Raw genomic sequence first — 12,556 nt, 5'->3', positions numbered from 1 at the left:
CAGTAGTGGCTAAAAACAATCACTGTGATTGCCAGTGTTTCATTAAATTCCTCTACCTTGGTTTTGGCCTGGATGGGAGCACCGTGTTCCAGCAGGATCTCAATGATGCGAACATGACCATTCCTGGCCGCACAGTGGAGAGGAGTCAGCTCATCCTACAAAGACAAGAGTGAAGTAAGAGACATCAGGAGAGTAATTGGAAAAGTTTTGAACAACATAACAGACAGAAATGAACAAATCAGCAGGGAAAAGGACAGATGGGGGAAATAAATATTGGGATGGCATAAAGGAAGTATAAATGACAAAACGCCAGGCTTTCTTTGACTGTAGACAGAACAAAACATAAGAGAACACAGCAGCAAATAGCACACATCAGAGTGGAGACGAACAGTACGTTACCTTAGTTTTGGCATCAATCTGTGCCCCTCTGTCCAGCAGTAGTCTGACCATCATCACATTTCCCCTCCTAGAGGCTATATGAAGGGGCGTGATGCCATTCTGGTGAAGAAGGTGCAAACAATAAGTCAGTCACTGTTTGTGAATGTTGCATCAAGTCTCCAATTACTTATATATGACAAGACAAAAGTATAATATAAGCTGTTCTGTTAAAAACAACGAAATACGTAGAAAAACCCTGTAAAAGCTAAGATTTCTCTACCATTTATATTCTTCTTCCTCGTCACACAATGTTTGAACCACAATCATTATTCCATTCATTCTGTTTGTGATCTTGCAGCTGAGATACACTGACCTTGGGAGTGAAGTTTACATTGGCTCCTCTGTTAAGCAGCAGCTGGGCGACACTCATATTCTCATAGTGTGCTGCAATATGGAGAGGTGTGAAACCAGTCTACAGAGAAAGTGCGAGAATAGGAGTGAAAATTAAGATAATTACAATCTATTTATATGAAAAAACAAAGAAAGTGCATGACACATTAATCAACAGTTTGAGACATAAAGTTGGAAAGACAAACAATTAGCACACAAGATTTTATTATAGTGTGCTTTGAAGATTATTTCACAATAAACAGCCTTTTTATTTTAGTGATAGTGTATAGTAGAGTTTGTTTTTCTTTTCTTCTGTTTTTTTTTTCTTTGTGGCTGCTTGTGTTCTCTTAGTACACGAAGTAAACCATTACTCCAGTACACACAATCTCAGTGAGTGATATACCTTGCTGAGAACATCAGGGTTCGGGTCGTTCTGCAGAAGCACTGCGGCGGTGCGCGTGTCGTCGTTTCGTGCAGCGATGTGCAGCGCAGGAAGGCGGACCTTGCCCTTAGTGCCATAGTTGATGAGCAACGCCACAACGTTTTCATGGCCCTGCTGGAGGGCCACTGCCAGGGGAGTGAAGCCATCCTGAGGGAGAGGAAAGAGATGGAGAGATGAGAGAAAAAGTAGAGGAGGTATTGTGGAGGGGTTGAGCAGTGGTGAAGAATATGGTACAAATGAACGAACATCCTATCATTTCTCACAGTATCTTTCATGCAGTATCTGACACAAATACCCCTGATTGAGAGGGGAATTACTAATCATGAGTGTGGCTGGTCAGGACACACTCAGACACACTCACATTTAAACTGCCAGTTGGAAGAGACACATACCTCAGTCGGGAGACTCTGATTGGCACCGTTCTCGAGAAGGAACTTGACCACTTCTAAATGATTCTCCTGTGCAGCCATGTAGAGCGGACTGAACCCTTTCTGCTCGGGCACAGATTATATACAGATTATATACATTTACATACACACAACACACAAACACACCCAGCTGGGCCTCAAGCCATTTTACATGATGTGATGTCATTAAATATCTGGATATATATACATGGCTTTAAGACTTAGCTAGTCATATATAATGATGATTATTACTGTAAATAATTAACAGGTGTTTTTCTTTACAAGGACACATATGTTCACGTATCTATACAGCTACTGTGGGTAAATATGTTAAGAGGGGCCAGCAGGTGTGTCACATTTACAGTACACAAATACACAAATGAATGCATACACACAGACTTTGCACACTCGCTCATACACTCTTCTCTTGCTCACAGGTAGCGGTGACTCACATGTGACTGGGCATTAACGTTGGCACCATAGTTGGCAAGCTCAGCCACCACTTTCTCCTGCCCCGCCAGTGCTGCGATATGGAGAGCAGTGTTCCCTTTCTGGAGGTCACACACACACACACACAAACAAAAGCACACAGAGGGAGAGATATGTAAATGGGAGTGAACAGGGGCAAATGTGCAGTTTAATGGCCTATATCTCTAAACTGAAAACATAACACTGAGATACATCTAGTGTATTTTTTTCATCCAGTATATGAGATAAAAACTCTGATGATGAAGACAGCAAAGTCTTGTTCATATGCCCATTTTAAGCAGTGAAATAATACAAGCCAGGTACAAACTGGCTTTGCAAAAACATTGCACATACAGTGCATGAAAGAAAATAGCAATTTAATAAAATAAATTCTTAAAAAAAACTGTATAATGAGGCTTTATTGAAAATTCTGACCATCCAGTTTCTGGTGGACTTTCAGTGGACTTCTTGGTCTGTGCACATAACCTGAGTTTTTTGTGGATACAGGATGTTAATTTAGCTTATGGTTGCTAGCTGCTGTAGTCTCTATACCTGCAGTTCAGCTGAACTAGAAGAAGCTTAGCTAAAGCCAGGAAAGGTATTGGGGAAAGTCTGACAGTTTAAGTGCTTTATTGATTTCAGTTCTGTATGAAATGATACTTTAGACAGCAAGCATAGAGAGAGAAGAATGTACCTTAGTGGTGGCTTCCAGCTCAATGCCCGAATGTAGTAGCTCCAGGACCATTTTGACATGACCTTCTTTAGAGGCCAGGTGTAACCCGTTGAGACCATTCTGAGGGAGAAAACAGAGGGATTTAGTCACACACTTGACACACATGAATGCAAATTTAGGATACAATATTCCCCGAAAAGTTGTCACCAACCCACACTTGAGATTTATTGTAATAAACTGTTGAACTTTTGTTTAAACGTAGGATTATCTGCATCTTAAAGCTTCAGTAATTCTAGCATAATGATCGGGATTATTATAATCACAGTCCACATTAACTGGAAAATGATACCACATCTCTCAGGGCAAATTAATGAATTAAGCAGTCCTCTTGCAAGTTAGTGTAATAATACACACCCATGTAGAGCAATGCATCCTACCCTCCTGAAAGAATTCACTGGATTTATCTGAAATCTCTATACATCCATGCCAAGGCCATCCTTGACCACCTTTGGCCTTGTCTTCTCCTTGGACTTAACTGTTATGGTCTTGGCTGCAACCATTGACATAAAGTATCTCATGACCTTTCAGAACTGACAAACTTTGCTATCGGTGCAGTGGTCCGAGTGTGTTTGACCTCTACTGCTGAACATCGTCAAACTCTTAAGTTCATGAAGTACATCTGCTTTAAACGCGGCCTCTTTACCGATGAAAATGGAGGAACAATGAGAAAAGGGAACGCACCCCTATGCGTCAGTCTCATGCCTTTGTGAGCTCTGCAACATATGCCCAGTATTCTCCAGCTGTGCAGAACACTACTCATCTAGTTACTGTATCTCTAAAAATAACTGATAAACCCACAGCGACAGCAGGAGGACTCAGTTCTGACAGAAAGCACAGCCTGGTGAGACTGATGAGTAAGCAGCATTGACACTGTGTCTCTGTGGATGGCTGGCTATGCATTGTCTTTGTAAAGTCTGAGCTCCAACCGGCCTGCTGTAACCAACCTGGCCACCAGGAGTCTCAGTGATCCACACTGTTCTCAGGCTTGCCTTCATACTGCAGTGTCACTCAATTCAAATGGGTAACACACTCTCTCTGCGGGCATGCGCACAGTGACGGGAAGCACGGTGTATCAGTGGTGAATGCACATGCTGTCAAATGAACAATGTAGTATGTATCTAGTATGTGAACATCTACCGTGGGACCGAAGGTGTTACACAGTGAGATTCAGTTTTGGTTTTAACACAAAAAATAACACATTCGGTGCCATTTACATCCCTTCCACAAACACATTATATGCATGTATGCACAGACAGTCACACAGATAACTGCAGAACAATGGGAGGTAGTTAGATGCCTGGATAAATAGAGGTAAAGAGAAGGAGAGGGTGGTATAGAAAGAGAGAGCAAAAGCAGAGTTGTAGCTATAGCAAGGACGGTTATTGCTGCAGAATCGCATAAATCACCTATAAAAATACCATCTCTGCCCTTGCCTCAGTCCTCAGTAAAAAGCCATCAATATAATGGTAAACAGAGAAGAGGGTGAAGAATTCAATCATATTAGAAGTCTAATTTTAGGGCCTCGACTGAGAGAATTGATTGCCGAGTTGAAGGTATGAAATGCAATTATTGTAGATCATATCAACAGTAATTACTTAGTTGATCACAGTGTTAACGTGCAGATATTAAAGACCCTTGAAAATGTGCATTTCCTGTTTTCCTGATTCAATAGTCTTTTATCTTCCCCGTCTCATCTCTCTCTCTCTGCTAACAGTGTGTGTGTCCAAACTACACACATTAACATTCACACATTCACATCTTATGATATTTAATTGCCTGCATTTGTTGTATTATAGTCATGATGCAACAAGGTGTAAGAGAGCAGACAGCGGGACTGAAGATTGAAGGAACTATAATCTAATATAGTTAATTATTTATGCGCACCACTTTACACAAAGATAGAGAATCAGGAGGTCTAGGAGTCGTGAATTTTTAATTTTCTTTTTGGTCTTTTATTTTACAGTGTCTGCTGATCCTGCAGAATGACATTCCATTGAGAACACAGTCACATTATGCGGTGCATTCAAATATTCCTCTTAGCATTTTAGCCAAGACTTTTTGCTTATCATGGTCTCACAAAAGGTGTGGCTTACTAGTCCAACAACAGGTAGTCTCCACATGTAGCACATTATCCCAAAGACTGTGGTTACTATCATGCTATGATATTTTATGCTCAGAACAAAGGGAAGCCAGAAGGCACTGAGCAAAGGGACTAGTGCAAACAGACAAAACTCTTTACTTTTTCCAATATGCTACCTCTGGGCATGTAATAAATGCATTTGAGGGTGGTTTCAAGGAAAAGAGCTTATGTGTAATGAATTTCACCCTCCTACAGTATATAAAAATATAATCTAGAACAGCACCAGTGGAAATTTCTCAGAAAGAATTAACCGAGGCAATAAAGTTCTCTAGCTTTGGTCCGCGGCTATTGTGTGCAAATGCTCAGCAGCGCTATTTCATGTTTCACCACATTCTGACGATTAATTGCTTTGATGGCTAACTTAATCTCAAACTTGTATAATGTATAGTTATTAAACTAACCCCAACGGATTACTGTTAATGCAGAGTAATATTTCTCTCTGGTAATATTCAAGACTATTGCGTCCACATTTCATTTTTTTTTAATTTCACTTTCACTTTTTTCCAGAATGGATTTCAACTCATCCAGTCACTGGCTTTCCATGTAAATTAAAACACTAGCACAAATGTACCAGTAGCAATGTAGCAACAGCAATCGTAAAATCAAGAGAGGAAGTGCTCCAAATGAAAAAAACAAAACATTTATTTAGCTTGATGCTTCGAGAAGGTACTGCTCTGTATGATGTTATTTTTGTTAAGCACTGTGAACACTAACTAAATGTTGTAATTGATTTTGATATGAGCCACGATTTAATTTACTGTTTTGTTAATTGAAATATGTGGATGGCATCTTTTTTTATTCCCACTGACACACAAACACACACACACAGCTTTTTAGAAAGCTGTTCTCATAACTTTAGTGAAACTATCTTACTTGATTAGCTATATTGATGTCGATTCCATTCTTGATGTGATCCAGAGCTTTGTCCAGGTTCCCTGAACGAGCTGCACGCAGGAAGCTGGTGGCTGCATCGGCCTGCAATGAATAAAGAGGAGGACTGTTAAAAAGAGTAGATGAGCAGATGAGAGGAGCATTTAAGTAAATACAGATCAACACATGTAATACAGGGATACTAATCACAGCAAAATCACATTCATTCCCTGTCCACCAACAAAAGTTACACGCTAAGGATAACAAAACACAAATCAACATACACAGGTGTGACATATGCACAGATGCTATAAATATACACAGATAAATATTCCTCCACCACAAGTCCTCGGTATCAGGATGTAGTTACACTAAAAGCCCCAGTCCGGTTACACATCTGAATCCATTATAATAATATAACAATCACTTTAAGGCAAGACACAAGGCTACATGCAGGAAAAACGATACTACATTCATCTGCGCTCCTGCCCTCTGCAAAAGGCTAAAATGTCAGACTTCTTACTGTCGAGCTTCGCCCACACTGCGAGTTTGGCAGGCGTTCATAGCTGAGCACATGCACTCCGCCATGAGCTCTGCTGTCTGCCTGTCTGATCTCAGAGGAAAGCTCCTGTGGTTTGCATCTCGGTGTGTGCCAGTGTTTGTACGCCCACCTCTGATTTCATTCATCAGCCGATAGTGTAATACGGCTGACCTGCACAATGAGATATTTCCAATGTCCTAAAGAGGAAATACTGCGTTATGTGAGTGTACTCTTGACCCTTCTCTCCACTCCTGTCACCAGCCAAATGATCTATCTGTTTGAGCCGTTGTTCTCAAGTGGTTTAATTATACTGGACTGCTCTCTCTCTCTCTCCTTACATCTCTTATCTGTGCTGATGCATCAGGAGCCTTGTCCTTTGTTTCTGTGAACCATGCGCTCCATTTGATTTTATCTCACAAACAAATACGATTATTTGCTCTTTCGACAGCCTCCCTCAACCACTCGCCAGTCCGATTGACCCTTTCCTTTGTGTTTTTGCTAAATCAACACCCTGTTTTTCATTCCCTTTTATTCTCGTTATATGCTTAATTAAATGTCAATGTTAGGACTATTCAGAAAAAAATTCCCTCACTTTTTATTGGACAGACTAGATTGTCCCCCTGTTTTCCTCCTTTTGAAAAGAGGTTAGGGTCAAGCATGTGATGAACCACTTTTACACCAAACAGTCAAGCAGAATAATGTGAATTATCTCCCTTAAATAGACAATACACAATAAGCAACCTATAAAAATTATTTTTTTAGTAACAAACAGGTCTGTCTAGTGTAAATTTATGTGGTCACTTCGCGGTTGTCTATCAAAAATAGCTGTCCTTCCACTAAACCATTTTATATTTACTATATGTATATGAAGGCTTTTCTGAAGCCGGTGTAGATGTAGATCTGTTAGAGTGAAACACAAAACTTTGTAGCTGATTTTTAATTCATTGATATTTGTTGAAAACTTGACTTACAGTCTGAGAGTAATGAGAGACAGGACTTCAAACGGTAAATGTCACCGCCAGGAGCTAATGTGTTGGTACTGTGTGTGTTTTAGGTGTCTGCTGTATGCACAACTCCTTACTAATATTATATCATTTAAAAACTAGCATATGAAAAGAAAAGTAGACCTGCAGTGGGTTGTTAGTGCTTAAGTTGTTATATTGTACATGTAGGAACTTTGCTTAGATAATGATAGCTTTAGAAGATACTTGTTTTTCCAATAACTGGCAAACATTGTTTTTTTTTTGTACGTAATATTACAGCTTTTGAAGCTGGTGTGACATTTCATTCGCTGAGTGTTCAGCTGCAAGTAGTTATGTTATGACTTTCATTCTACACCCTAAAGCCATTTCAAAATTTCAAAAGAAGTTTACTCCTTTTATGTTTCTCTTCTCCTGCGCTGACATACTGTATTACTCATTACACTCTCTACCTGCATCCCTCCTCCTCTTCCTCATGACTCCACATCACCGCTTCGTGAACCAGTTTTCTGGTGTGCATTTATCATCTGCAATATGCGTTTGTTATTGAGTGCTGGTCATTCTTTTGTGTGTTTGTGTGTGTGTGTGTGTGTGTATATTAAGCTGCACGGGCCATGAGCTGACCACATTTTGCAGAAAATGAAAAATCTTGCAGCACCTTCTAAAAACTCATCCTACGCCCGGTTTGTGCTCATGTCGCTGTCAGGCTGGAATCCATTTTCTTCCTCGCTCCTCTACTGTCTCCTTGTGGTTCCTTCTCCCTCTTTTTTTTTGCCGCTCCCTCGCTCCATCCTTCCCTTTCGTTCTTCCCTCTATCGCATGTGGTGAGATGAGAGCTGTACATCCAATCCTGGCAGTTCAACCTCCACTTTATTTGTAATCATCGTGCCAGTTACACCTAATAATCAGATTACTGAAACCTCTCGTCGTGCATCACTCACTGCTGTACAAATGCTCTGTGCCTCTACCTAAATCTGATTTTCCTTGTCCTGCTGCCTCTCCCATGTCTGCCGTTTCCCTTCTTTCTCAGACTCATATATTCTACTTTATAATCCCACATTTATTTATTCCATCGATCTATTGGGGTTTTTTTTTTTGGTTGTTGCTTAAATTGGTTACTTTCATGATACATGTATTTTAAATTTCCTCCTGTTTAGATGTTTTTCTTATCGTTCTTTTCCCTTAATTTGTTGATTGTTTGTTTCCAGCTTTTTGCAGTCGCCTCATATCAAATTGGATCATATTACTCTATAGAAAAAAAAGTCTGGAAGGATTGTTAAAATAAATCTTGGTTAAATATCACTCTGATTCAGTAAAATCAGTAATAATCCCATTTAAGGACTACATACAGTTGAAATTGCTCTTTCTAACTATACTCAAACAGTTAAATACTAAATCAATGACATAATGCAATAATACAAGATCCTTCCAGAGGGAATGCTTTGACCAAAACAAAACTGGTCTACTGTGTGTGTGGGGCCCTTAGGTGGACATGAAGAGTATGTCACATAGTATCTCATGTAATGTACTGCCTCAAGTGACAGTTAAGGATTTAATAATGTTTTCTTTGGTACAACAGGAGATAAACTGATTGATTATAAAGCGGATTCACAGCCGCTGAGCCGATATGAGCTGATATTGAGCAGGGGAGTTTTCAGGTTTTTCATTTTACATTCTCAAAAAGGACAAATGTCAATCTCAGCTTCACACTTCGTATTTTTATTCAAGATGAACAGTTTTTAAAAGTTTGAGAATGTAGGGAGGTGTAAAACTTTTGCTTGACTTTCAATTTTAAAACAAAGCAGCTTATCATGGTAAGATTATGAATAAAAGAGTTTTTTGTCAGCTAGAAGAGGCAATTTATGGAAGAGTTCTTTCATATGCAGCATTTTCAGTGATCCTATCGTATGAAAAGCGGTCATGTACGGAAAATAACTAAGGTCAGACGAAGCCTAATTGTGACTTGCATCCAGCAGCACATCCTACCGGTCTGAACTACAACACACAGACGAGAGAAAGTCGAGAGGAGACACACAGCAGCACTGACAAAGCACGAATGAGCGTGACTAGAAACTTGCCACGACAACGACGCAGCAGTTTTCCTGAACACGGTGATCACAGTTACATGGAAAAAAGAAGCAACAGCAACACACAACTAACACCACAATGCAACAAAAAAAAAAAAGAAAAGAAAAATAGACGTCAACAAATTATTTATTTTGCACAAGGTTTTTAAATCAGACCTTTATCATAAAAGGTGAGGTAATTTTATTTATTTATTTATTTTATCCCTCCACAACTGAAATATTTAAGGATTTTGCTGACTCATTAATATTGTCTTAAAAATACTAAACCTCTGTTTTCACTTGTAGGAACATAAGTTATGAAAAAATGTCCACATCTTCTAACATCTGTACAAGTATTCATTAACCGTGTAATAACAGGACATAGAAAGATGATGCGGTGCCTTAAGAAACCCCACCGCTGCTCGTGAGGTAACTCAAACAAAGTTGAGGAAATAAATGCAGTGTGCACAAGGATGTATACAAACATCATATTTACTCTGTTGTTTAAGAGCCACATTTCCTCAGGCTTCGGCCAAACCTCTCAGAGGCCACAATACTGACCTGATGGACAAGTCAGCGCTGAACCACATGAGCCTAGAAGACGAACACACACCAGCCAAGACAACACCGAGACAAGACCGGACAGTTAATGGCAGACATATAAACATGAAAAGCAAAAACAACACTAGTTTAAATGAGGAAACATAACATATACTGTAATTGATGTAAGACTTCCTTTAGCATTAGCCTGATTTTGACTTACAGTAATCAGAGTTTATTCTGTACTGGAGTTACAGGTGTGTAGCAACATTTTTTAGACCTATATGCATAAAATCACACACACACACACACAGTGATCAGCTGCTATATTATCAATGATTAGGCTACTTTTTGCTTGCAGGTCAGATTTCAGTTGATGTAAAATATTACCTCCTTTTTACTTCCTTCCTTACTTGTTAACTTCCTTCCTTTCTTCCTTTTTTAGTTCAATTTTTCCTTCCTTCCTTCTTCACTTCCTTTCTTCCTTCTTTTATTACTTCCTTACTTTCATTTTTACTTCCTTCTTTCCTTACGTCCTTCTTTTATTTCCTGCTTTTCTTCCTTACTTCCTTCCTCACGTTTTTGCACAAGCAATATTTGAATAAATGATAAATAGAATGAAAAACATACAACAAACAAAAACATACATATTTCATTCTACATGTGTTAGCTGTTTTCACATCTGTAACCCCGCAGACGTTGTCACATATGGAGGGAGCATGTTGAATGTAAGCCACATGACATGCCACAAAATTCCCTACATTTATCAGACTTGGAAGTGATTCAAAGAACAAATGAGTAATGTTATAATTTCACATCTGTGCTGGTGTGTCTGAGCCACACAAATAATATAAATGATCTGATTAAATATTCTCACAGTGAAACACAGACTCACATATTTTATGCTGAGCTGAAAATAGATGGCTTTTTAAACATATAGACTTGACAAAAGCAAGAAGAGGCAGATAATTCAGATACTAACACTGAGGACAAATTGCAGACAGCAGAACAGAATAAAGGGAAATTACGTAGTATGTCAGGATTTTGGGTGGGGGGAAATATAGACTTTCAATGTCTGAATATCGTAAACTCTCTGTCCTAGAAGCATTTGATGGTTTTCTGTACTGTGGGTCTTCTCTGACAGAAATCATTGGCAGAACATTGGATACGTGTACTTATTGTAGTGACAGCTCCTGTCACTTCAGATTTGGAAATGAGTCCTAGTGTCACTAAGTTGAGACTTCTCACAGTTCAACATGCATCTCATCTCCTTTGCACTGTTACTTGGTAGGTGCTTGTAGAATACCTACTACTTTTATACTACACATACAGTACTACTACTATTGTGCCACTAATGATAGCTTCTACTATACCTGAATAACTCCAGACAGTAAAGAAAATACACATTAAACATGATGAACCACATTGTAGCATAAAGAGTTTCATATATTTAGCTTATAATATTAGAGGACTGTAACTTCACTTTTTTCCAACATGAACTTAAACCTTTAACTACTAAACCTATTCCTGAGTGTTTAAAAGTGGTAAAAATAGTAATTTTAGTAAGTAATTTTTACCACTGCAAACAGGGCACATGACATGGGTTGGACATACAAAACTGTTTTCTTTCATTGTCTACCATCATTAAATGGACAAACAGGAAAAGAGGGAAAAAAACAAAGAAATCTTTTTGTCAGACACCAATCCATCTCTACAGATAGATGCAGCTAGTAGATTAGATATTAGTGGATGGACAATCAATGAAAACCAGTGATGATTGTGTCATGAAGTGCATGAAATGAAGCAGCATATTTTGGGTCTGTTATGATGAATACTGGTGGACAAGCGTGGACGGGAAAATCGTCATTGTTTGTCACTGAGAACATAAACAAGAAACTCTTTCACATAATGATAAAAAAAAAAAATGTATATGAAGACAAATTACCTACAAAACACACACATACACGCACACACGCATGCAAAACCGGCACTAAAAATAGCTGCATAGACGCCACAGTATGTTAGTGTTGGCACCAACAGGGAGGGAGATGGATCACAGTAATGAACCCTCACGGGTTTTAAACAAAGACCCACTTCTACCTCAAAGGATGGATATATTACCAAGCGCACTCACACATGCATAAAATAGAAAGAAAATCTAACAATGCAGAGACTCACACTGGAGAGTAGATTTACACACAAAGCTATGGTACATATGATTTGCAGGTTTTGACAGCAGGAGACAGACTAGTAGAAGCCTTGCAGGCCCCTGCTGTCAAGTTTCTCTCACAATCACAATCAAGTACAAATACAGAATAAAAAGGCAAAAACCGATGTATGTGCATGAATGTGTGTTAATTTAGGTGTGTCACTAAGAATACACACATTACAAAAAACATTAAAATGGCATGTGGGTGTTTTTCCAAAGCATCTTTCAGTACCAGGAGAGCTCGTATTTTTATCGTAGGATGTTCTAGTGGGACATCAACCCCAAACTCTGGATGTGTTAACAATGTCCTTCATCACACACACAGAGAAAGAAACCACTAGACCTGGCAGAGATATTCCCGAGAGCAATGCAGAGACACATAAAAACAACCT

General features: G+C 39.1%; 1 protein-coding gene across 2 annotated transcripts in view; it reads right to left on the bottom strand.

Annotated features, from left to right (window-relative positions):
• LOC137170284 (ankyrin-1-like) overlaps positions 1–12,556 on the bottom strand; it is an 83,826-nt gene that overhangs the window by 33,831 nt on the left and 37,439 nt on the right. For both annotated transcript variants that reach the window (XM_067573523.1, XM_067573524.1), the window contains exons 3-10: positions 5,832–5,933; positions 2,780–2,878; positions 2,070–2,168; positions 1,603–1,701; positions 1,172–1,357; positions 752–850; positions 400–498; positions 57–155 (exon numbers count right to left, since the gene is read on the bottom strand). In XM_067573523.1, coding sequence (XP_067429624.1) covers positions 57–155; positions 400–498; positions 752–850; positions 1,172–1,357; positions 1,603–1,701; positions 2,070–2,168; positions 2,780–2,878; positions 5,832–5,933 — 882 coding nt within the window. The remainder of the gene's footprint in view (positions 1–56; positions 156–399; positions 499–751; positions 851–1,171; positions 1,358–1,602; positions 1,702–2,069; positions 2,169–2,779; positions 2,879–5,831; positions 5,934–12,556) is intronic.

This window comes from Thunnus thynnus, chromosome 19, assembly GCF_963924715.1.
Source record: "Thunnus thynnus chromosome 19, fThuThy2.1, whole genome shotgun sequence".
NCBI lineage: Eukaryota > Metazoa > Chordata > Actinopteri > Scombriformes > Scombridae > Thunnus > Thunnus thynnus.
This window is presented reverse-complemented; position numbering and strand designations above follow the sequence as displayed.